This window comes from Petaurus breviceps, unplaced genomic scaffold, assembly GCF_028583685.1.
Source record: "Petaurus breviceps papuanus isolate PSGF00001 unplaced genomic scaffold, PetGlider_PUasm1.0 330, whole genome shotgun sequence".
Taxonomy (NCBI): domain Eukaryota; kingdom Metazoa; phylum Chordata; class Mammalia; order Diprotodontia; family Petauridae; genus Petaurus; species Petaurus breviceps.
The window spans coordinates 126494-152061 of NW_027186096.1; the positions used below are offsets into that span (position 1 = coordinate 126494).

At 35.3% G+C, this 25568-nt stretch overlaps 1 protein-coding gene across 4 annotated transcripts in view; it reads right to left on the minus strand.

Moving 5' to 3' along the window:
• Nucleotides 1-25568, minus strand: part of RTTN (rotatin) — a 180690-nt gene that overhangs the window by 40184 nt on the left and 114938 nt on the right. For all 4 annotated transcript variants that reach the window (XR_011169992.1, XM_069096895.1, XM_069096892.1 and 1 more), the window contains 5 exons: nucleotides 21285-21387; nucleotides 15722-15917; nucleotides 10004-10091; nucleotides 5568-5721; nucleotides 3897-4034 (listed from right to left, as the gene is read on the minus strand). Coding sequence is in view for 3 of the 4 variants with exons in the window: in XM_069096895.1 (XP_068952996.1) it covers nucleotides 3897-4034; nucleotides 5568-5721; nucleotides 10004-10091; nucleotides 15722-15917; nucleotides 21285-21387 (679 nt within the window). In the remaining variant the exon portion in view is untranslated. The remainder of the gene's footprint in view (nucleotides 1-3896; nucleotides 4035-5567; nucleotides 5722-10003; nucleotides 10092-15721; nucleotides 15918-21284; nucleotides 21388-25568) is intronic.

Consider the following 25568-nt stretch of genomic DNA (forward strand, 5'->3'; position numbering starts at 1 on the left):
ACTACAGGCAACCAATCGCAGCCAATATTTCATGTAACATTGCTAATAAAGTCATAAAGCCTTATTCAAGCAAAATCTACTAATTCTAAGAAAAATACATGTTATGATTTGGTCATTTATTTTTCATTTATAGTGATGACTAATCTTAAACATGATTTATGCCCTGCCTAGTTCAAAAAAAGACTTCAATATTACTAATTAGCCTCATTTTAAAATAATTCAAACTACTCAAATAATAAGCATTTGTGAATTACTGTGTGCTAAGTAAGCACAGGGGATAGAGAGGCATAAGTGAAACGGTGCCTGCTTATACATTTTTTATAGTCCAGTCAAGTCATCTATTTGTTGAAGTAACTTCTCATTTGTTCAAACATGAAGCTCCATCTCCCAGCTCTGTATCTTTCTATCTGTTGCCCTCTGTGCCTGGAAGGCTCTTTCTGACAACCTCCCGCCTTACTTTAAGATTCAATTCCAATTCTAACTTCTATAAGAGGCCTTTCCCCATCACCCAGCTGCTATTACCTTCCCCCTTCAAGACTACCTTCCATTTATTCTGTATTTATCTTCTACATACTGACTCACATATATGTTGTCCCCCCATTAGAATGTAAGCTCCCTAAGAACTGGGACCTCTGTTGTTTTTCTCCGGATTTCCCGTTTCACAGTACCCAGCAAATAGTAAGTATTTCATAAATGCTTGTTGACTGATTGGTCAATATTTTTACATATTAGCACTTTTAATTATGGTATAGGTCTTTAGGTCACATTCTGTAACAATTATTATAAACAAAATCCTAATTAATGAATCTGCTTGTTGTTCTAAATACAGACTATTTAGACACATACCTAAATGTAATTTTTAAAAAAACAGCTCACAGCCTACATTAATCACCATAAGTAATAAAATGTATTAAAGAAATTATTGTGATCTGGTCAGATTCCACATAGGAATCCAAGGTTCAACCTTTTTATAAGCACATTTCAAATTGCAGTATATCCATCATGTCATAGCCTTGATGGTAAGAGGACTTTGAAATCATGACATATAAACATAGCTAAAGGAATGTGAATACTGAGCCTGTAGAAAAGACTATTTGATATTTATTTATAATAATAAAAAGAAGCACTGATATTTGTAAAGTGCTTTATGGTTCATGAAGCACTTTACAGACATGATCTCAATTGATTTTCAACAGAACTTCATGAGGTAGGCAGATAATTTTCCAAATTATCCCTATTTGGAAAAAAAAGGCAAAAAGGGACAAAGTGCCTGTTGTTCTGGCTCCAAGCCGGTGTTCTTTTCATTAAAACATCTGCTGTTTTTCAGTTGTTAGTAATGTTTGACTTTTTGTGACCCTGTGGACTATAGCATGCCACGTCCTTCTGTCTTCCACTATCTTCCAAAGTCTGTCGAAGCTCATGTTCGTTGGCTTCCATGACAATATCTATCCATCCTATGCCATCCCCTTCTCCTTCTGCCTTTAATCTTTCCCAGCACCTTTTCCAAAGAGTCATGTCCCCTCATTATATGGCCAAAGCATTTAAGCTTCAGCTTCATAATTTGTCCTTCCATTGGATAGTCAGGTTTAATTTTTTTATATATTGACTGGGTTGAAAGTCCAAGACATTCTCAAAAGTCTTCTCCAGCACCACAATTCAAAAGCATCAGTTCTACTCACAGGCATACATTACTACCAGAAAACCAGAGCTTTGTCCATACAGACCTTTGTTGGCAAAGTGATATCTCTACTTTTTAGAACAGTCCGAATTTGCCATAACTTTCCTTCCAAGAAGAAAGTGTCTTTTAATTTCCTGACTAAAAGCTCAGTTACTTTTAAAATGATTCAATATGGTCTCTTGTCTTGAAATATTCAATTTTGACAATTTATTTTGTCATAAGCAATGATCTCTGAGTCCCAAAATATAAAATCTGACACTGCTTCCACTTTTTCTCCCTCTATTTGCCAGGAAGTTATGGGGAGCAGATGCCATCATCACTAAATCATAACTACCTTTAAATATTTTAAGGGTTATCATGCACAAAAATTAAGACTATTTCAGTTGCCTGATCCCCTTTAATGCTAGTACCTTGTATAAACATTGTTAGTACATACCTGTTTGCATTCTAACTCCCCTTTCTGACTGTAAACTCCTTGAAATCAGGGCCTGATTTTGCCTTTCTTTGAATCTCCAGCACTCAGCACTTAATGCTAAGTGCAAATGCTTGTTGACTTGACTTGTCCCAGAGGATAGAACTAAAACTAATGGGCAGGCATTACAGGAAGACAGATTTCAATTAAATATAATGAAACTTCCTAAGAACTGGAGTTGTCCAAAACTAAATTGTGTTGCCTTGGAACAAGGGTTCTTAATCTTTTTTCTATAATGGATTCTTTTGGTATTCTGGTGAAGATTTTAAACCCCTTCTCAGATTAATGTTTTTAAGAGCATAACATAAAATAATAAGGTTATAAAGGAAATCAATTTTATTGAAATAAAATTATCAAAATATATTTTTTAAAAACCAAGGTCATAGAACTCAGGTTAGGAACCCTTGCCTTAGAAAGCGGTAAACTTCCTTCCTCCTACAACCAAGGAAAGTGTTTAAGCAAAAACTAAGTAACTCCCTGTCCAGGAAATTATAGATGAGGATCACATTTTGGATAGGGGTTGGACTAGAAAACCTAAGAATTCTTTCCAATTCTTTAATTCTCTGTGCTTTTGTGTAAGTAAATTATACTTATAATATAATATAATATTATTAAATTAAATTAATTATATATAATATAATATAATATTATTAAATATACAGTCAAGTGATAAATTAACATTTTGAAACTAGGGGAAAATATGCCAGTTATACAGATTAATTTTAACTATTAAAGTTGATTCTGTACTAAAACAATTTATATATCTTCCAAACAAACAATTTTCTACCAGAAGCAACATGATAAGACACTTTTTAGTAGTCCAATAGGCAATTTAGTATCTCCTATTATCATCTACCTAAAATGGTTGGGGAGGTTTATTTCTCTTATGTGAACAGATGGATTAAATGGGCTAAATTAGAGGCCCAACTTAATATCACTGTTGTTATAAGAAGCATACAAGATTTTTCCAATATGTAAAAAAAAAAAAGAAAAGGAAATTACAGACTTTTTCAGGAGTAACTTTCAAGAATAGGAACCCCTAATGGAGGCTCAAATATAAACATAACAATGACAAGAATGTCATCACACTCCACTATCAAAGGCAGACATATAAAAAGTTCTATCTTCAGAACAACAAAATAACTGATTGAAAGATTTTTAAAAATTTAGTTAAAACAATACTAGTTATCATAGAAAAATAAAAGCTCAGTTACTTTTAAAATGATTTAATATGGTATCTTGTCTTGCAATATCACTCAATTTTAACAATTTATATTAACCTTATCATGTAGAAATCTACTCAAAAGTTAAAAGCAAATAACATTACCAGCTGAAAAGTAAAATTATGAAAGGGTCAAACACAAAATTTATTTTAGCATCAGATATCTAAGTACTTTTGCACTCATCATTACAAGAAAATTCTAATAAAATTCCAGCAATGAGGAACATGAATGACTAAATTTGCCTTTGCTGATGTTGTCTTACAATTTCGTGTCTATGTGATCTTACGTTAGATTGCAAACTATTCCATACAGACACCCCTCTCTTTTGTCTTTTTATAACGATAACTAAAGCTTAAATGCACATTGTGAACTCAATATATAAACATAAATTATATATAGATATATAAAACTGCTTGATTATAGATTATTCCCTCTCAAGTACTCAATAAAAAGTACTTTTTTTGTACTTTACTTCATCTACTGTTAGCAGGAAAGTCCAAAATTATTTAAAAGCTGGTGTTACCAATGATAGCTGGCCAACTCTTCGCCACCGCTTCTGTTACAGATGAAAGAGAGGACTGACTAGTTTTCCTCAATAATGCAGCCAGGAGGTTAAATATGTCAATCCACAACTGATAAAATGCACTTCTTAATTTAGTATCTGTAAAATCAAATTCAAAAATTTCAATCAAGTAGTATTCTGAATATGCCACATGACCACGAAAGCCTCACTAAATTTTAAATAAAAGGTTATAGTCTTGTCAACTGCAGAAAAATGTAAAGCTGCTTAGTTCCAAATGCATTTCAATTAACTTATCCTTCATATTCCTACTTTAAAAAGGAAAAGAAAAGAATGCTTTTTCTCATAAATTTTCAAAGTATTTTTAAAATTAATAACTATAGTGCTGCTAGACATAGATTAGTAAAAATAAAGATCAACATGAAAATGTAAGTAATACAAATATGCCTTAGCTATAAGGGGAAAAAATATATAACAAGCTAAAATTAAACAACAATTTAGAACCACCTCTGTACAATATAATACAAAGATCTGCCTTAGTTATTTGGTGTATTTGTGCAAAAGTCCTGAAAAATATCTAAATCATGAAAAATATGAAGACAGGTCAAGTAGGCTGAAAAGAAATCTGGCTCCTTCTTTACCCTTCAGGTCCATCTAGTGCTAATTCTGGGCTGTGGTAGCAGTAATCCTTAGTTCTGATCAGCAAATTGGGAAGGACCTTAATTAAAGTATGGAGAGTCTGGCTGAATGTTGCCTTGCTCCACAATTACCAATGGTTATACCCCTGATAAGGAGAAGAGGAAATTATGTTCTCTCATTGTCTTTCTCCAGATGTTTTTATTTATTTTTAATCCCACCCAAACCTAGGATTTCGTTGGTATATAGGCAATTCCAGGTGAGAAAACTCCCCCTCCCAACGCTATCAGTTACTATTCTACAATTTATGGTTTTCCAGACTTTCCTGGGGCACTGAGAGATTATCTGATTAGCCCAGGATGATAGAGCCAGCATGTGTCCTAGGTCTTCCTGACTCAGAGCCTTCTTTCTGTCACTCTGCCTCTCTCTTCCCCAAGACTTTCTTTAAAATTGAGTATGCATATAAATTCCAAAGAAACACAGAAAAAAATCAACACAAAGTCTTTATTTGTACACTATTATGATCAATTATCTTCACCAAATAAATATTTATTTTATCTGTTATTTAGCATAATGTTTAATTTTGTTTTTCTATGTCATGACTTCTCTAATCTGGAATAACCTAGATGTTGCCGATAAAGGGGCATGAACAACTTCAATTAGATTACTTGTCTCCAGTGTATCCAAAGTTTCTTCTGTCCCAGGCCCTAAATGAGAAAACACATTCCTAGAACTGTTGAAATCATGATATACTCTAGGAGTCAACAGCACCTAAGACTAATGACACCATGTACACTTAGTTCCCTTCTTCAACTGTAAAATTACACTAACTTCCCTTGAACTTCCACTTTCCTAGAGCAACTTAAATTCATCTGGATGACTAAGCAAGTTTTAAAAAACTTTTAAAATATTAGTAAGGAACAAAATAAATGAGCAAATTTATAGAGGATGATCTAGTGCAGAATAAATCTGAATTAATTTTCCTAAATCAATACTACCCTCTCTCTCTAGACTAAAAAACAAAAAAAGACCGATTACCAAAGTCGTCTTTAGTGCACATGGTAAGGACTGTGAAGATCTTTTCCAGCAGAGGTTTTAGTAGCTCATCCTGGCTTACAAGACTGGGGTCTATCAATAAACATGACGTGAGAAGTCTAGACAGAGAACAGAAATACTCTAGCAGGAATGAAACCTGTTGAATGAAATAAGCAAGAAACAAAATGAATTTTAGGATTGAGTTGGAAAGGACATGAGATCATCTTCCCCAATTCTTTCATACAGTTGAGAAAAATGGGACTAAGATTTGCTAAGCAACTTGTCATATACACAATAAGTAAGAAAGCCAGAATTGAAACATAGGTCCTCTGATTCAAACTCCCCAAAGTAGTGTATTTTAAAACACATTTAAATGAAAACTGTCATTTGCCCCTCCCCCCAGGTAAAAGAATATCATCCCTTAGTAAAGTGAGAACATATGGAACCATCCTAAATTAGAAAAATAAAGGAACCTAGGGAATCATCAAGCTTGAGTACAAGGAAGGCAGAAACACTTCAGGCTTTACATATTGGTAGGATGACATTAATAACAATATTAATATAATGGATAATTTATTTGTGACAGCAAATGCTCAAGTCTGTTTTCAATGCTACAGTTTAATGAAACCACAGACACTTCTGAGATACCAGAACTTGAGCAAAAAAGGAACTATAAATTATAGGGCTCTAGGGTAGAGTGTTGTAGATTCTTCTGGGGAAATTCAAATCTACCAACATTATTAATTAATGAGTTCACATTCTTCCAGTGAATGACATATATTGTGACATTGTCACAGTTTGGCTTACTGTTAGGTATAGCAATTCATAAACTTTTTATTTTGCTTTTTCTTCCTCATGAATTTATTTACAGTATCATTCACATCTTCCATTTATATTTCATAAGATTAACAGTCTAAGCCTCATTGTGCTATGTGGGGCTGTTACTCAGATGTTGTGTATTAGGTTCACAGTTATATATGTAACACAAGCTATGATGTGTTTGATTAAGCTAGAATGGTTTTGGGTACAGGCCTCCAGTGGACTAGATGTATAATGTCCTAGGATGAATCTTGCTAAGTTTGGAGAGGCTCATCACCAGAGAGTCACCCACCAGATGTTGAACTTTTAAAGATAGTGAAATTCATGAAGATCACTACTAAGTTGCAGAGGGAGAGTAAAGACTCATCCATACTGATGAAATAAAACATCCCTGAAATGTTGAAATAAGTAATACTTATCGAAAGGCAAGATTTCTGACAATGTCAACCATCTACAACATAGACATAAACATGGAAGTGAAAAAAGTATGTCAGGGAAAATTGTTTTCACCAAATTCAGAATTTTTATGTCTTCAAAAGAACATTAAACAACACTCAAAAACTCAATCAGATAATTGTGGTAAGGCAACACATGAATTACATAGAAGAACTTAAAAAAACCTACAAACAAGAAATATAAAAATGTAGCAAGAATAGAAAGGGCACTGCACTGAAAGTCAGGAGACAACAGTGCCTTCCACAGCAAAGATTTTAGAACTATCACACATTATAAAAGGACAAGATTCGGAGTCATTTCCTATAGGGGTAAAAACAACTTCATATAAGTATCAATAAGCTATGAGCATCTCACTCTGTAAGTAGGATAGCCTCCTTCAGTAAAGTGACCTCTGATACACAGAGGTCACAAATTTAAGAGCTGGAAGAACTCAGCAGTCATCCATCTCAGCTTCCCCAATTTTCAGATAAGGAATCTGAGACCAGAAAGGGTTAAATGACTCACCAGAATCCACACAGCAACAAGTAACAGATTCTGAACCCAGGTCCTTTGACTTCGAATCTAACACTCTTTCTGTCACCCTACAAGCTCTATCAAAGGAGCACAAGATTGGTGGTTAGACCTACCTAGAAATAAAGACTTGGCTTTGGGCTCCACTTGAGGATTGGTCTAGCTAAGTTTGGGTGGCCAGAGGGTTCATTCCGGCCAGCAATTCAAGAAACTCTCTAAGATATATGTGAAGGGGTGACATTCTCATTGATGAGAATAAAGGCATAATAACTGAAGTTCACAATGATGACCCTTAATTATCCAGAAAAGGATAAATTATGTTCAAAATGTTCTGTTAACACTTCTATGACTTCTTAAAGATATTATTTTATAAGATTTCCATTAAAAAAGTTAACTTTTTTTTTAAAAGAGCTTTGGCTTTGTAGGTAGAAGATTCAGTTTGGAAAATGTGCTTGTATAGATCACCTAAATTCCTATTAGTTATCTATAAATGAAGAATTTCTACATTGTTATTTCTTACTCAAAGCAACATCAAAGAGATCATTTTTAATTACTTTCCTTTCCCAGTCAACATTTATTGATTCTAATAAGCACAAAACAATATATTAGATATGCATATGCTGGATACTTTAAACGAGAAAAAATGGCACAGTGAAGGAAGAGTTACAGGAATAAAAACCTAACACATTTATCTCAAATTAGTAGCAAGAGCTGAGTCACTAATTCAGATGGGTTTCATTTTAGTTGTCCACTTTGGAGAATATTTTATGTTCCCTACCCCCACCTTACCTGTGCTTCTCCACCTTCCAAATGGAGCTGTTTATAAATGTGACTGCTTATGAGTGCCTTTTAGAGCAAGATACTTATCCCACAATTTAACTACTTGTGAAATATAAAGGTTTTCATTAAAATGATAGTGAAGTTTGGCACCAAAAACAGACCACTGCACTTGATGTTACTCCAAATAAAGTAACAGTGTAGATAGAATTAACACTGCCATGAAGGTCATTCTAGTAATATTTCAAAATATTACTTTGTCCATTAAGTATTAAAGTTTGATAATGAGAGCTGTTTTGCTTAATTTTTATAATCCTTTATGAAGGAACTTTGTGAAATTATAAAATGGAGTTAGATGTATACCACCAATTCCCATATCATAATTATTGTTCTTTTGAAGTTCCACATTTCTTTGCATATAATTAAAGCAGCTTTGGAACAAGTTGGAACAATTTATCAGCTACTAACATATTCACCAGCACTTCTAACATTGGTAAGCAAATGTATTATGCTTTAAGAATCTATAATTTAGTGTTATTATGTTAATTTTCAATGATGTCAGAGAGTATTAGGAGCAGAAATGATAACAGCACCAACTGTGGTTAAAACTTCTAGAAACAAAAATCCGGAGCACAGCAGGTTCATAACAACTTCCAAACGCCTGGATATAACATACTTAATACTCAGTAGGTCAGAGGGAAAAGAGACAAGCAAACTGCATACAACTTACATGCTGTAAGTTGTAAAAAAGTAGAAAAATGCTCATTTTTATGGTTTTTCTTATTGGGGTTATCTGGGGCCATTTATGAAATAAATACTTATTAAAGAGTAATTAAATGATTAAATAAAAAAACAATTATTAATCACCACTCAATGTCAAGCTGAGGGCTATGGATACAAATACAAAACATAGCTCTTTCCCTAGGTGGAGGATATGTGAAGATATTATTGAGGCATCCAGGGAATAGGGAGTAAAATAAAACATGACTGGAGCCCGACAGAAACAGTGGACCAAGTAAGACACACAGTTATCAGAGTAGTGAGGACCTAAGATCAAACTCCCAGTGTTGAAATGATTCAATCTATCCTTTAACTTATTCATAGCCCAAACGACTTATTTTTAGATAAGGAGACTGCTCTAAAGACGTGAGGTCACTTTGCTTAAGGTCACATACTGGCAGGTAGAGCTGGACTGGAATCCAGGTCTCTACATTAGTGTTCTTGGTCAGGTCTGACTCAGAACAGCCTGGTTGTTCAGGGTCAGTGTTAGAACAAAATGAGACTCTTGTAGACATATCACTTTTAACACTATAAAGTTTGCTCAACGTCATAACAAAGGTACTCGGAAAAGATTGAGCACTGCTTCAGTTCCAAACAGCTCCTCTCGCCTTCCCATTGGCCACAACAGAACAAGCAGACAGAAGATCATATTGACTCACGCCACAGTGGAAAGTCAATCAAGGTGTCTAATGCAGTCTTTTATACCTTCGGACACTGGCAAGGTAGGTCAGTGGGTTGAGCCTTAACCAATTAAGTACTGAGGATTGTTTTATTACCTCCTTAGAGAAAAACTAGCCTAAGCAGGGACCTTTCCAGTCTTCTTAGGTCACGTATGTTTAATTTCTAATTGTGCAATATAAACCACTGCCATGTGTCCCAACCAGATTAGTGTTAGACACTGTTCCTACTATACTACGCCATTATGATTTTCATTATAATAACCACATTACCTCATATTTAAACTAAACCTTTCCAAGTCTAAAATTCCATTCAGATTTTACATAAGGATGTTACTAGCTTCCATATGAAGAAACATTGTTACCCACCTCCAAACTACAAAGTCAGCATCTTCTCAGCAGTAGCAAAAGACAACTAACCTGAGCTTTAACATGTTCAACAGGAGTCGAGTAAGACAAGGAGATGACTTCTTGAATGCATTTCTCTAACAAAGAAACATTAAAAGCCCTAAACGAAATAGAAAAAAGAAAAGCAATTTAGATAGTCAATGCAGTTTTTCAAAATAGCAATAACTCACAATTTAAAAGTGGAAAGAAATTTAAGGGAACAAGACTAGAAATTATTATTAAATAGCTCAAGGAAGAACAGAAACTTCCAAAATAGAGAAAATTAGTGCCTATATAATTTCAAAACAGATTATACAAATACTAGGGAAAGAAACCATGAGATGAATATATAATGTAAAGTAGTCCAGAAGCATCCTATGTCTCTTAAGAAAACAGTAAAGGCAGGCAGAAACATAAGCCCCCATACAGGAAGGAAAAGAAAGAAAGGAGAAAATCTAGTTGGCTGCTAAACTAAGAATCCCATGGACCAGATCAATCAATCAATCAGCATTTACCACTATCTGACAGGAACTGTAAGAGAAACCAAGAATACAAAAAGAAAATGTGACAAATACTAGAGTGGGGGGGACAGGGAAGGAAAGACATGCACAGATAAGTAAATAGAGGCTTTATACAAAATAAACAGTAGTAAAAGGGCACTGAAAATGGGAGAAATCAGGATGTGATTAGGATCTTTTTCTTTTTTTTAATTTAAAAAAAAATTAATTTGTTTACTTTTAGTTTACAAGATTCAATTTCACAATTCCTTGAGTTTCACATTTTGTCCCCTCCCCCCCCACCATGGCGGCATATAGTCAAGTATAGGATCTGTAAATATTTTCACATCATACATTAGTCAGGTTATAAAGACGGATTGTACCAGATGGAATGAAGAATGGTAAACAGGACATAAAACCAAAAAAGAAAAGGAAAAAGGTATTTTGCTTCCATCTGGATATAAACTCAGTTCTTTCTAGTTCTTTCTCTGGATGCACACATTTCTCTCCATCATGCATCTTTTGGGATTGACTTATATCACTGCATTGCTGAGAAGAGTCCAGTCTATCAAAGTTGGTCATCACACATATGTTGTGTCTGTAATTGTGTACAAATTTCTCCTGGTTCTACTCTTCTCATTCAGCATCAGTTCGAATAAGCCTCTCCAGGTAAATATGAAGCCCATCTGCTCCTCGTTTCTTATAGCATACATATACCACAATTTGTTTGCCCATTCCCCAATTGATGGACACCCCTTAATTTCCAATTCTTTGACACCACAAAAAGAGCTGCTATAAACATTTTTGTACATATGGGTCTTCCTCCCACTTCTATGATCTCTTTGGGATATAACCCTAGGAGTGGTATTGCTGGGTCAAAGGATATGAAAGTATTTATAGCCCTTTGGGCATAATTCCATATTGCTCTCCAGAAAGGCTGGATCAGTTCACAACTCCACCAGCAATGCATTAGTGTTCCAATTTGCTCACATCCTCTCCAGCATTTGTCATTTTCCTGTTTTGTCATCTTAGCCAAGCTGACTGGTGAGATGTGGTACCTCACAGTTGTTTCAATTTGCATTTATCTAATCAATAGTGATTTAGAGTATTTCTTTATGTGCTTATAGATAGCTTTAATTTCTTTCTCTGAAAACTGCCTGTTCATATCCTTTGACCATTTATCAATTGGGGAATGACTTGTATTCTTATAAATTTGACTCAATTCTCTGTATATTTTAGAAATGAGTCCTTTGTCAGAGACATAGGTTGTAAAGATTCTTTTCCAATTTCCCACCTCCCTCTTAATCTTGGTTACATTGGCTTTGTTTGTACAGAAGCTTTTCAATTTCATGTAGTCAACCTTATCCATTTTACATTTTATAATGTTCTCTAATTCCTGTTTAGTCATAAAGTCATTCCCTCTCCACAAGTCTGATAGGTAAACTATTCCTTGTTTTAGGAGACTGCTTATAGTATCAACCTTTATACCTAGATCATGAACCCATTTAGACTTGATTTTGGTATATGGTGTTAGATAATGGTCTATGCCCAGTTTCTGCCATACCATATTCCAGTTGTCCCAGCAGTTTTTGTCAAATAGTGAGCTTTTATCCCGAAAACCAGGGTCTGGGGGTTTATCAAACAATAGATTACTATAGTCGTTGACTTCTGAATTTCGTGTGCCTAATCTATTCCATTGATCCACTCCTCCATTCCTCAGCCAGTACCAAGTAGTTTTATACTATAGATTGCAATCTGGTATAGCTAGTCCACCTTCCCTGGCATTTCTTTTCATTAATTCCCTTGATATTCTGGACCATTTATTCTTCCAAATGAATTTTGTTACTATTTTTTTCTAGCTCTATAAAGTACTTTTTTGGTAAATTAATTGGTATGGCACTAAATATATAATTTAATGTAGGTAAAATTGTCATTTTTATTATATTAGCTTGACCCAGCCATGAGCAATTGATATTTTTCCAATTACTTAGATCTGACTATTTGTGTGAAAAGTGTTCTGTAGTTGTGGTCATATAGGTCCTGGGTTTGTTTTGGCAGGTAGATTCCCAAATATTTTATAATGTCTACAGTAACTTTAAATGGGATTTCTCTTTCTATCTCTTGCTGTTGAATTTCATTGGAAATATACAGGAATGCCAAGGATTTATGTGGGTTTATTTTGTATCCTGCAACTTTTCCAAATTTATTTGTCTCAAGTAGTTTTTTACTTGATTCTCTAGGATTCTCTAAGTATATCATCATATCATCTGCAAAGAGTGATAGCTTAGTCTCTTCTTTGCCTAATTTGATTCCTTTGATTTCTTTTTCTTCTCTAATTGCTACTGCTAACATTTCTAGTACCAGATTGAATAAGAGGGGTGATAGTGGACACCCTTGTTTCACCACTGATCTTATGGGAAATGCTTCTAGCTTCTCCCCATTACATATAATACTTCCTGATGGCTTTAAATAGATGCTACCTATTATTTTAAGGAAGGCTCCATTTATTCCTATACTTTCTAATGTTTTTAATAGGAATGGATGTTGTAGTTTGTCAAAAGCCTTTTCGGCATCTATTGAGATGATCATGTGGTTTCTGCTAGTTTTATTGTTGATATGATCAATTATACTGATGGTTTTCCTAATATTAAACCATCCTTGCATTCCTGGAATAAATCCTACCTGATCAAAGTGTATTATTCTTGAGATAAGTTGCTGTAGTCTTTTTGCTAGTATTTTATTTAGAATTTTTGCATGTACATTCATGAGGGAGCTTGGTATATAATTTTCTTTCTCTGTTTTATCTCTTCCTGATTTACGTATCAGTATCATATTTGTGTAATAAAAAGAATTTGGCAGGACTCCTTCTTCACTAATTTTCCCAAATAGTTTGTAGAGTATTGGAATCAATTGTTCTTTAAATGTTTGATAGAATTCACTAGTAAATCCATGTGGCCCTGGAGATTTTTTCCTAGGGAGTTGACTGATGACTTGTTCAATTTCTTTTTCTGAGATGGGATTATTTAAGTAATTTACTTCCTCTTCAGTTAATCTGGGCAACTTGTATTTTTGTAAATATTCATCCATTTCCCTAAGATTGTCAAATTTATGTGCATACAATTGGGAAAAATAATTCCTAATTATTCTTTTGATTTCCTCTTCATTGAAGGTAGATTCTCCCTTTTCATTTTTGATACTCCTAATTTGGTTTTCTTCTTTCTTTTATCATATTGACTAACGGTCTATCAATTTTGTTGGTTTTTTCATAAAACCAGCTCTTAGTTAATCTCTCTTTTGGTTTTCAATCAGGATCTTTTTAAAGGATGTGGTATGAGCTATGCCTCAAAGGTAACAAGAAGTTCAAAGAGGCAGAAAGAAATGGCATAAAGGAATAAGGGGAAGCCTAAGTAGAATGACGGGTAGCTCTCCTCTTTTTTCAGCTCTCCATTCCTCCTTATAAGTACTATCTTCCTCCATCGGAATATAAGCTCCTTGAGGGTAGCAGTCTTGTTTGCTTGTACCTGAATCTCTAGGGTTATCACAATGCCTAGCATATGGTATGCCCTTTAAAAATGTTTTATCTATCTAGAATTAACAAATTTTGGCAATTCATTAGTTATCAGGGTGGTAAAAGTGAAGAGTTGAGATGACTCAGACTGCAAACCTGGATTACTAGAAAAATGATGGTGTCACTGGAAGAAATCAGGAAATTAGAAGAATAGGTGGAATTAGCGATAAAAATAATGAGTTCTGTTTTGGAACTAATGAGTTTGAGTTGCATATGGTACATCCACGTGATAGCAAACACAGGAATCTATTGATTTTTTTTTTTTTTTAAGCAACTGGGGTTAAGTAACTTGCTCAAGGTTACACAGCCAGTTATTTTTTGTGTGGGTGACAGGTATCTGTGCTAATCTTCCCAGTAAGGGTGGGTGACAAGAGAGGAAGGGAATGATGCTGGAATTCAAAGTTTTAAAATCAAATATTCAACTATACATATATATATATATATACACACTATTATTAATACTGTTATACATGTAATTGGGAAATAAGATATACAGGCACTGGGGCATAGAGATCCACTGGAAAAGTCGAAAGGGGATGGGAGAAAATATGGGAGAGAACAGATTGGAGGAGGGGATATGCTGTGGGACTGCTATTTTGGGGCGGTGGGTAGGAGAAAAACGGGGAGAAAATTGACAACTCAAAGTCTGGCAGAAATGAATGATGTAAATCAGAAGTTAATAAAGCATTTAAAAAAATAAAAAATTAAAAAAAATAAAAGTAAATGCAGCAAAATTTTTAAAAAAAGGTAAGCTCTAAAAAAAGTAGGGGATAAATTAAAACACCTAGGAAAGATATTAAACTAATTAGGGGATTTAGATGAGAAAGATAAATAAAGCAGGAAATAAAATAGAACTTACAAAGTACAAAGTACATGGAAGAAAATATTGCCTAACCATTTGTAAGACTTCCAGAAAAACAAAGAAACACGGAACCTTGTTCCACTACAGACACGAACGACCTTTTGAGTTGACTACAAATTCTTAACTGGTCCCTCATCTCCTCTTTCTCAATGTATCCTACATGTAGCAGTGCGAATGCTCCTCAGAAGTCATTTTCTGGTGTTTATAAAGATTTCCAACTGTCTGGCAAATCAGTTGGTCAACTAGGCTTCCATCAATATTATCTGAGTACCATAATACGTGCCATGAAGAAATGAGAATGATCTGCTCTTTGGAAGTTTACAGATTAAAAAAACAGGACACAGAGAAAAAGTACTTAAGACTAAGCAACATATAAGTACATAAAGACCAATAAAATATAGCAAATATTAATCCATTTAAAAGCAATAGCCCCCTTCCCTATGCCTTGACCAGATTAGGGAAATGATTCTGCAAGGATATTTATAAAGTTGTTACTTTTGTTTGTTTGATGGAACGGCAACTGTTACTCAACAACTATTCCCCTTATTTAATCTCAACTACTGAATTTTGTCTTTATTTCTGAATGCTATAAATTGAATGAAAACCTTTTCTGAGGAGGGATAATTGCAATAAGGGGGGACAACTTCTGTTTTAAGTACCTACTCTAAGTAGTCTTGTTGATTTGACTAAAGCTGATGAAAAGTTCTCTGAAAGCTAGTCACTCAAATGAGTCCTGAATAGAAGCACACGCAAGGCAACAATTAATCTAGTTCCTTTATACCAGCAAATCTAGTCATTAAGCTAACATCATTTTAGGCTCATACCCACAGAAAGCCTTTAGGATGCTGGTCTTACGGAATGCAGATACAGTGCTCTCTGGAACAACTATCAGCAGGTTGTCCAAAAGGCTGCACATTGCTGAAAGGAGAGGAGGAGTTACGATGCACTGTTTTGACAAAGGAGCAGAAAGAGGGGACTCTTGAGGACTCGAAGGCGATGTTGTTGTGGTATCACTCTGACCTATCACAAAAAGAACACAAAAACAAGGTTAAATTTATTTCGTTTATGATCGTTTAAAACATTTATCATTTTTAGAGATGCTGCAGCCAATAGAATGCTGGATTTGGTGTCAGAAAGTCCCCAAATTCAAATCATACCTCCAATATGAACTAACTGTGTAACCCGGGGCAAGTCCCTTAATCTCTCTCTGCTTCAGTTTCCTCATCTATAAAAGGGAGATAATAAGAATACCAATCCACAGGATTGTTGTAATGATACGCTGAGATAGTATTTGTAAAGCACTTTGCAAACCTTAAAGAGCTATGTAATCCAATCTACTATTAGTAGTAGTAAGGGACCATTTTTATAACATTACTGTAACTAATTACAGTATTTCATATTATTTCTTAATCTAATATCCACAAGAAGTAGCAGAGTGACAAGTTATCTATTCACATTTCCAAAAATATGGAAACCAAATTGATTTACCCAAGTTAGCAAAATGAAGCCATGTTCATGGTCAAAAAGGTAGTCTATATAATCTGTTACTTGTTTTCTAAAGAAATTTTTTCCCAATTTAAGCTGATAAAGCTTGGAGAAAATTTTAATGTTCTGATTTTTTAAAAAGAGAAAATACAATTCAAAAAATTTCAATAGATCAGAAAAATATATTCCCATGGATAAATCAAAATATTTATTTGATTATGCAGCTTGGTGTACTGAATAGAATTCTGGCTTTAAAGTTAAGGATAATGGAATCAAATCCTGACTGTAACTCTGATTTTTATATATACATTATATATAATGTATTGAAAGTAGAGACAAGAGAGACACAACAATCAAAGATTTGACAATTCTAAATAAATTTAATAAATGTATTTTCTTGTTACTTTAATGGACTGGAATTATTCTAATTATTTATGAAGGTCTCAAATTTGATAGGAAATCAATAAACTATCTTGTGTGTTGACATACAATTGGCTTAAAAATTAGTCTTATGTGGGAGCTAGCTGGAAGTTATTGTTATCTATGTATACTTTGGTTTGAGTTTTAGTTTCTAAACTGACATAAAGGATTCTACCCATTATGAAAAATGGTGCAATGATTTGTCAACTAAAAAATAAGCACATTAACTACGCAAGAAAAAAGCTATTGTTAATTAGAAAGATAATAACTTTCACCAAATCTCATATATAAAAAACCATTTTACCTTTGCTTATTACTTTGAGAATATGCTAGCAAATAAATTCAAAATAATTATTTGTCACCAGTTTTTGGGATAACTGCAAAACACTGGTCTGATATTTGCAACAGTATGCAAGGATTTTTTTCCTCTCAATAAAAGGAGAGCATGTTGTGGTTATTTGGTCAAGTTTAAACCCTGGTATAACTGATCATTTAGTGTAAGAGTTTTTAACCTGATTTTAAAAATATTTTGATAATTGGTTTCCTCTGTAATCATATATATTTTACTTTAAAATTAAAAAACATTATTCTAAGAAGTGGTTCAGACACTTAACTAGCACTTAGCAGACTGCCTGGCATATAATAAGCACTTAATAAAATGCTTGTTTACTTAACTTGGCCAGAGTGCCGAAGATGTCCACATGGCAAAAAAGTTTAATAATTCCTTATCTCCTCTAACTGCTGAGTGTATACAAACTCTAAGCACCACACATAACAAAAGAACTATTATATGAAACAATGAACTTGTAAAGATACTATATTCCTGTACTAATTTGACCTTTCTATATATTTGGCTTTTTTTGCTATTCTCTATAAAACTCAAGCGATTATATTTTGACAATTTTGATAGATATATTTATCATATCAATACAACTCAAAATGGGAAATTGATTATTAAACTGAAAGTCAAGAACCAAATTAAAATTCATGAAGAATGCTTCAAACATTTAACAAAAAAACTAGCTGTGTGACCTTGGGCAAGTTACTTAACCCCAACTGCCCTCAAAAAAGAAAAAAAAATTCATGAAGAATTAAAACTTATTAAATGATAAATGTTTTAAAATTTATTTTTACATCATGTCCTTCCAGGCAATTTTCTTTTCTTTTTTTTTTTTTTTCAAAATCTGTTTTACATTAGTGCAAATTTTTCAAATCAGAGACTTACTGCTTTTGCCTAAAACCCAATGTAAAATGGATCATAAAAATACATTAGAAAACATATTTCAAAGAGAACAGAATTGGAGGATAATTCAAGAATGAATGTCAAAACTTAAAATAATAAAACAAAACAAACTATGATTTCCTGAGTGTGAGTACTGCTTCCATCCCTACAAATTACCAACCATCTATACCTTATACTACAGAATCTCAGAGTTAAAAGGGTGATTAGAATCCCTAGGTGGAATCCTTCTACAATATACCAGACAATGGTCATCAGCCTTTCCTTGAAGGCTTCCAAAAAAGGGAAACATTACCTCTCAGGGAAGTTCATTCCCTTTTGGTAAACTAATTGTTAAGAAATTTTTCCTTATATTGACTCTACCTCTTTACAACTTGTACTGCTTGCAATTATGCCCTGTGGTGTCAAAAAGAATAACTGTTTCCGTACATTTTGTCTTTCCCATACCTCAGGACTACCACCACATTCCACTGAATCCCGCTATGAATTCTGCTAGCTAAACATTTTCAGTACCTTCAGCTGATATTCATAAAACATAAGCTGGACGTTTTTACACATACTGGCTCTCCTTCCCTGGGTACTCTCCAAGTTATTACAGTAGTTGCAAAAATGTGGAACCTGAAATATGTAGGGAACTGAACATAATACTCCATATGTGAACTTATCATGCAGAGTTCTATCATCTGTTCAGTCTTGGAAATTATTACTCTTTTAATGTAGGCAGAAGTCATACTCCATTTCTGCTTTCCATATTACAGTGTTGATTCACATCAGTCAGTCAGCAAACATTCATTAAGCTCTTGTTATGTGCCAAGCACTGAGTTAAACACTAGGAATACACGGAAAGGAAAAAGGCAGTTTCTCCCCTAGAAGAGCACATCACCTGGAGGGGGATGTCCACTGAAACCCCAAGGTCTTTTCTGGATCAACTGTGATATAGCCCTATCTTTCTCATTTTGTGCTAATAAAGCTAAAATTTTGAACCTGAGTAAAACTTTATCTGTATTAGAACTCAACTTACTAAATTTGGTCAAAGGATACAGCACAGAGGTGTCAAACTTGTAGCCTTAGCAATATCGCCTGAACCAGATTAAGATGTAATTGGGAAATGTTTAACAAAACAAATAAAAATACAATACAATATAGAAAATGTTCATTTGTGGTTTTCTAAGTATAGCGTGCATGGATCTTTTCTACTTGAGTTTGACATCACTGGTTTATCTTGATAAGATTACTTTAGCTGTGTCTTTGAGCATGGTGGCTCCCACCCATGTTTGTGTCATCTTCAAATCTACCTTTATCCAATTCTATGATCAAAAAATATAAACGTCAAAGAGCAAAACACAGATCCCTCTCCTGGATATGTGATTCCAAACTGACATCCCACCACTTTCTGGATCTCATCATTCAACCAGTTTTGAATGCACCTAACAAATATATCACCTAGTCAACATCACTCATCTTTTCCAGGGAGAACTATGAGAGGATTTTATTTTTGGTAGATTTTTTTTTTTAAGCAATTGGGGTTAAGTAACTTGCTCAAGGTTACATGGCCAGTTATTTCTGGGTGTGGTGCTAAGGGTCTGAGCCCGGATTCAATCCCAGGTCATCCCGACTCTGGGGCCAGTGCGCTTACTTGCTGTGCTACCTGGCCTCCCCCATGAGAGTATTTGTCAAATATTTTATTAAAATCTCACATCTACAAAATTTTAATATAGCAAATAGACAATTTCATGAGCTAAAGCAAAAAATGTTCATCACATTTTAGTTATGACTCTCCCTGAGTTTAGTTGAGTTCCCTCTCAGATATTGGACACAGAGTTCATCACCAGGCCTTAAATCAAAACCTTTCAGATTGGAAAGAACTATCAGAGCCTGTGATCTCGTGGTATAGTCTCTAAAAACTAAGGTCAGTTATTCTGCCTTCCAGGGTATGGCAGTAGAAAGGAAGGAGTGGAAACTTTAAGAGCTGATGCCTCAGGGAAGGAGAAAGAGAAGGTACCAAAAACAGCCCCTAGAAAGCGAGATACTGAGCATCATCAAAATGAATTGAGAGCATTTAACAAATGGCTAAAAGCTAAGGCCCTGAACCTTGCCTATCACCTTGATGCCTCAATGTGTCTCATTTCGTCATGCTGAAGTTTCTCTCTGGCCATGGAACTCACAACACTGGAAGTATAGGTAGACAGCCAATCGTGGGAAAAAGGATAGAGTGCTGGCCTTGGAGTCAGGAAGACCTGAATTCAAATTCAGTGTCAGATTCTTACTGGCTATGTGATCCTGGGCAAGTCACCTAACCTCTGCTCGTTTCAGACTCCTCAACTGTCAAATGAAGATCATAGTCCCTACCTCCCAGGGTTATCGTAAGGATCAGAGATAATATTTGTTAAGCACTTAGCACAATGCCAGGTAGATGCTTAAGAAATGTTTATTCCCCTCCTCCCTTTGACTAGATGGCTTTTCCCAGAACTTTTAAAAAAGGTCACCCAGGTTGGTATCTCATTCATTTCCAGGCTGCACTCAGGACTACCCCTACTCAGCCCTGGACCACATGCTTTAGTTTTTCCCCTTACTTTTTAGCCTCTTTTGATGCGTTAGGATGTAAGCTCCTTGAGCATAGGGACTCTCTTTTTACTAGTATTTGTATTCCCAGTGTTTAGCACAATAAGTACTTAATAAATGCTATTTGAATGTGCTATGTGCAATAATCAGTTATAGAGGGAGGTTTTTTGCAGGGAGGCAAGCATGAATAAGAGAAATTAATATATTCTGATAAAGAAAGAGAAATTCTAGACTATGTATAAAGGATCAAATGCTTCTTTTATAAAAGGGAAAGGGAAAATGTACCTATTTTGTTCCTCAAGTTGAAGACTATTCAAGTTGACTGACCAGAAGAATTTCTAAAAGGCAGTATAAAAGTATCAGAATAAATGACTTCCAAAATGAATACATTATTGAACTGACATGTTCTGGCAAAAGAATAAGGAATTAAAAATATTAATTATCAGTCCCCTGATCTAAAAACCAAACGGATATTTCTGTTAATAAAGAGCACTTTGGGAATTACAATCTTAAGGGTGAGTCCCTAACTCTTATTTATTTTTCAAAAGACTTACCTGACGTTTCATTATTATTATTATTACTGTTACATTCCTTGCCTGAAATTAACATTTAAATATTTGTCTTGTCTAATCTGAAATTTAAAAAAATCAGCAATTTAAGTCTATACCCAAGAAGGTTACCTTGAGCCATTAGTCGATCTTTCAATTCAGGAATAATAATGTTCGTTGGCGTCATATGTGGTGGAACATCAGCACTTTCTAATGAAGATGGCACTAAAGGAACCTAAAAACCCATAAAAAAAAATATGCTTTATTCTTCAATGTGTGAACAGAGATAAGAAATTCAAGACAGTTCACAGAATCACAGAATCCAAGAGTTATACGTGACCTTCAATGGACACCTAGTCTAAATTGTATCTGACCACAAATCCTTTCAACAATATCCCCAATAGGTAGTCATTTAGCCTCTGCTTTAATTTGTTATTGTTTTGTTCAGTGATTCAGTTATGTCATACTCTACATGACTGGAATGGTCTATCATTTCCTTCTCCAGTGTGTTCCCATTTTACAGATGAGGAACTGAGGCAAACAGGGATTAAGTGACTGGACTAGGGTCACAGCTAGAAAGTGTCAAAGGACATATTTGAATTCAGATCTTCCTGACTCCAGGTGTGGTGCTCTATCCACTGCAGCACCTAACTTCCCTGAACTAATTGGGAAGAAGTAACTCAAAACATCCTAACGGAACTCATTCTACTTTTGGATACCTTTAATTATTGGAAAGATTTTGTCTATAGTCAAGCTGAAATTTCACTTACAGTTTCCACCCACGTCTCTCAGAAGCTAAGTGGAGCAAGTCTAATACTTCTGCATAAAAGATCTTCAAATACTTGAAACACCTATTATGTCCTTCTGAGTTTGCTAATTCTCTAAGCTAAATATCTCTAGTTTTTTCAATGAATCTTCATGTGGACATTGTCTCATTCATCATCTCATAACCTTTGTCATTCTGTTCAACTTATCTATGTTTTTCCTAAATGCCCAGTACTTGAGCATGGACAGGACAGGGCAGAAAAGAGCAGAATTATTAGTTCCTTCCTTTTGGATAAGATGCCTTTTTCATGTGGCCTAGAACAGAATTAACTTTCTATTGTGCTTGTAGTCCAGAAAACTCCATGGATCCCAAATCTTGTCTAGTCATGCCTCCATCATCCTGTATTTATGAAGTTGATTTGAAAAGCCCAAGTACAGAACTTTACATTTGCCCTTAACTGATTTTATCTTACTCTATCTAGCCTATAATTTTAGCCTAAGATCCTTTAGTTCCTGATTCTGTCAAGTCTTAGTATACTTTCATGATAAATATCACATACAAATTGGAGAGTTCTTTATCTAAGCCAATGATAAAAAATATTGCACAAAGAAACTCTCGTAAAGATCTTCCTTCTAAGTTGACATTGACCACTTCATGACTTTTCTTTGCTTTTGATCATTGAACCAGCTCCACACGCACCTAATAACACTATCGCCCAGTCCTTACTTCTATATCTTAACCACAAGCAGGCTAAGAGAGGCTTTTGGCCAATGCTTTGCTACAATTTAAGTGTATGAATGTCTACGTCGTCCACCTGATCTTCCGACCTAATTATGGCGGCTGTCCTTCATTCTCAAAGAAGGCCAAAGCGACATCACCAAGCTAAAACCAAGCTCCAAGGTCCTAAGACAATTCAAATGAAAGCAATTCAGTTCCCTGGCATGGCGCTGGTAGACTGTCCAGGTTTCACAGGCATACACCAATGAGGTCAGCACGATGGCTCTGTAGACCTCCAGTTTGGTAGTCAACTAATACCTCTTCTCTAGCACAACTTCTTTTGGAGCCTCCCAAACACTGAGCTAGCTCTGGCAATGCCTGGGTCAACCTCATTATCACGTGTACATCCCTGGAAAGTACACTACCAAGGTAAGTGAACTTATCCGCAGCATTCAAAACTTCTCCATCTGCTATAACTGATGGTTTCATATATGGATGGTGTGGAGATGGCTGATGGAGCACCTATGATTGCTTAGTGTTAACTGTTAGGCCAAAACTGGCACGAGCAGCAGAAAATTGATCTGTGCTTTGCTGCATCTCAGCTTCAGAGGTTGCATCGAGTGTACAATCATCTGCAAACAGAAAACCATTCACTAACACTTCCTCCGGTTTGGTCTTGGCTTGTAGCCTTTTCAAATTGAGGAATTTATCATCAGTGCCATGGCTGACTTGGATGCCACGCTCATCCTTATTGAAAGCACTTGACAACATGACTGAAAACATCAAGCTAAAAAGCCTGGAGCAAGCACACAGCTTTGTCGCACTCCACTGGTGACTGGGAAGGCATGAGAGTACTGTCTATTATCTGGACAGGCAAGCATGCTGTCATGAAAATGACATACAATGCTGCTGAATTCCAGGCACCAAATTTTGACCTAATTTTCCATAAGCCCTCACAACTAACAGTATCAAAGGCCTTGGTCAGATCTACAAATGTTGTATACAGACCTCTGTTCTGCTCCTGGCATTTCTCCTGGATTGTCAGGCAGCAAACACCATCATCACCTGTTCCTCAGCCCTTTCTGAAGCTACAATGGCTGTAGGGTGGATGACCATCTTCCAGGTGAAGGATCGTCCTATTAAGGAGGCCTCTGGAAAGAATCTTGCCAGCAATGACTAAGAGAGATACACCCCTGTGATTGTCACGGGACAATCTATTTCCTTTACCTTTATAGAGATGGACAATGGAGGCATCCCTGAACTCCCAGGGGAATAAGCTCCTCTTGCCAGATAACCTGGAAAATTTCAGTCAGCTTTTATATGAGCAATGGACTCCCTACCTTGTAAATCTCAACTGGAACAGAATTAGCACCTGGTGCTTTGCCACATGAAAGGAGTCTAATGGCATTCAAAACCTCTTCTTCACTTAGAGCTTCAGCTAGGGAGGGACTGATGATGGTCTGTAGAGAACACTATGGAAGTATTCAGCACATTTCTTCATAAGCACTTGTCCTTATCACTAATCAATGTAACTCCATCAGCGCTGAGTAGCTGAGATTCACCATTGGTCTTTGGCCCACAATTAGCCTTCAGGGTATTATAAAAGCACTTTGGATCGTTGCTATCAGCATAAAACTGAATTTCATCTGCCTTCTTACTGAGCCAGGAATCCTGCATCACTCTAAGCTTTGCTTGTACATTACTTTTGATGGAATTAAATGCTGCCTTCCTGGAGATGGATAAACTATTCTGCTGGAAAATCCTGTGGAGTTCTCATTTTTCATTTCACTTTTTTTTTTTGGAGGGGAGAAGGTAGGGCAATTGGGGTTAAGTAACTTGCCCAAGGTCACATGGCTAATTTTGTGTTAAGTGTCTGAGGCCGGATTTGAACTCAGGTCCTCCTGATTCCAGGGCCAAGCTCTATTTACTGCACCACCTAGCCGCCCCAGTTCTCATTTTTCATTTAGCAACTTCTAAATTTCCACATCATTTTCATCAAACTAGTCTTGGTATTTGTGAGCGTTCTGACCCAGATAAGCAAATGTAGTGCTATACACCAAATCTCTGAAAGCTGCCCACTCCTTTTCTGCTCCACTGTTGCAAGGAATAAATGAGATTATGGCATATAAAATGGCATATCCTCTTACTGATAAAGTCATCCTGACTTTTAGTCATCACTGTTTTTCCCTGTTAGCCCTCAGATGCCATTACCTTTTGTTCATTTACTAAGAAAGTGAATGACATTTTTTTAATCTCAAGGGACCAGCCGACTAAGTATTCTATCTTGAAGGCTATGAAACATGTTACTAGAGTATCATTTCCAGTCCCAAAGGAGGAGGGGGTCTTGAGGAGCTGTATCAATTGTGATCCCAAAGGATCAGGGACTCTTCCTAGGTAAAGACCAGAGTTCAGACCAAGAAAGCAATGACCACACCTCTCCCTAGTTCACAGTACCTTGGAAGAACTGAAAACTTCCAAACTAAAAACTTTCCGAACTAGCCTTGAAAACAGAAGTGTGAAAAAAGTCTGAAGCTTGAGGCAGTGCTCACCCTCCCAATCCACCATGCCAGGACCAGAGCCCAACATTAACATAAAGTTACCAATCAAGAAATAAGGTAGAAAAATGAACAACAACAACAAAAAAACCTGACCATAGAAAGGTGATAGGAAAGATCAAAATACAAATTCAAACGAAGACAATTAAATCAAAACAGCTAAAAGCAAAACCTCAAAGGAAAACAAAATGGGAATTAGACATGAGTTCAACAAGAATTCTAAGGAAAGCAAAAAAATTTATTTTCAAAATCAAACAAGAAATAGAGAAAAATTTAAATAAAGAAAGGAGAGTAAGAACATTCTGAAAAGACAATTGACAGCCTGGTCGAAGAGGAGGACACGTGAAAAAAATACTGTGAAAAACATTACCTTAAAAA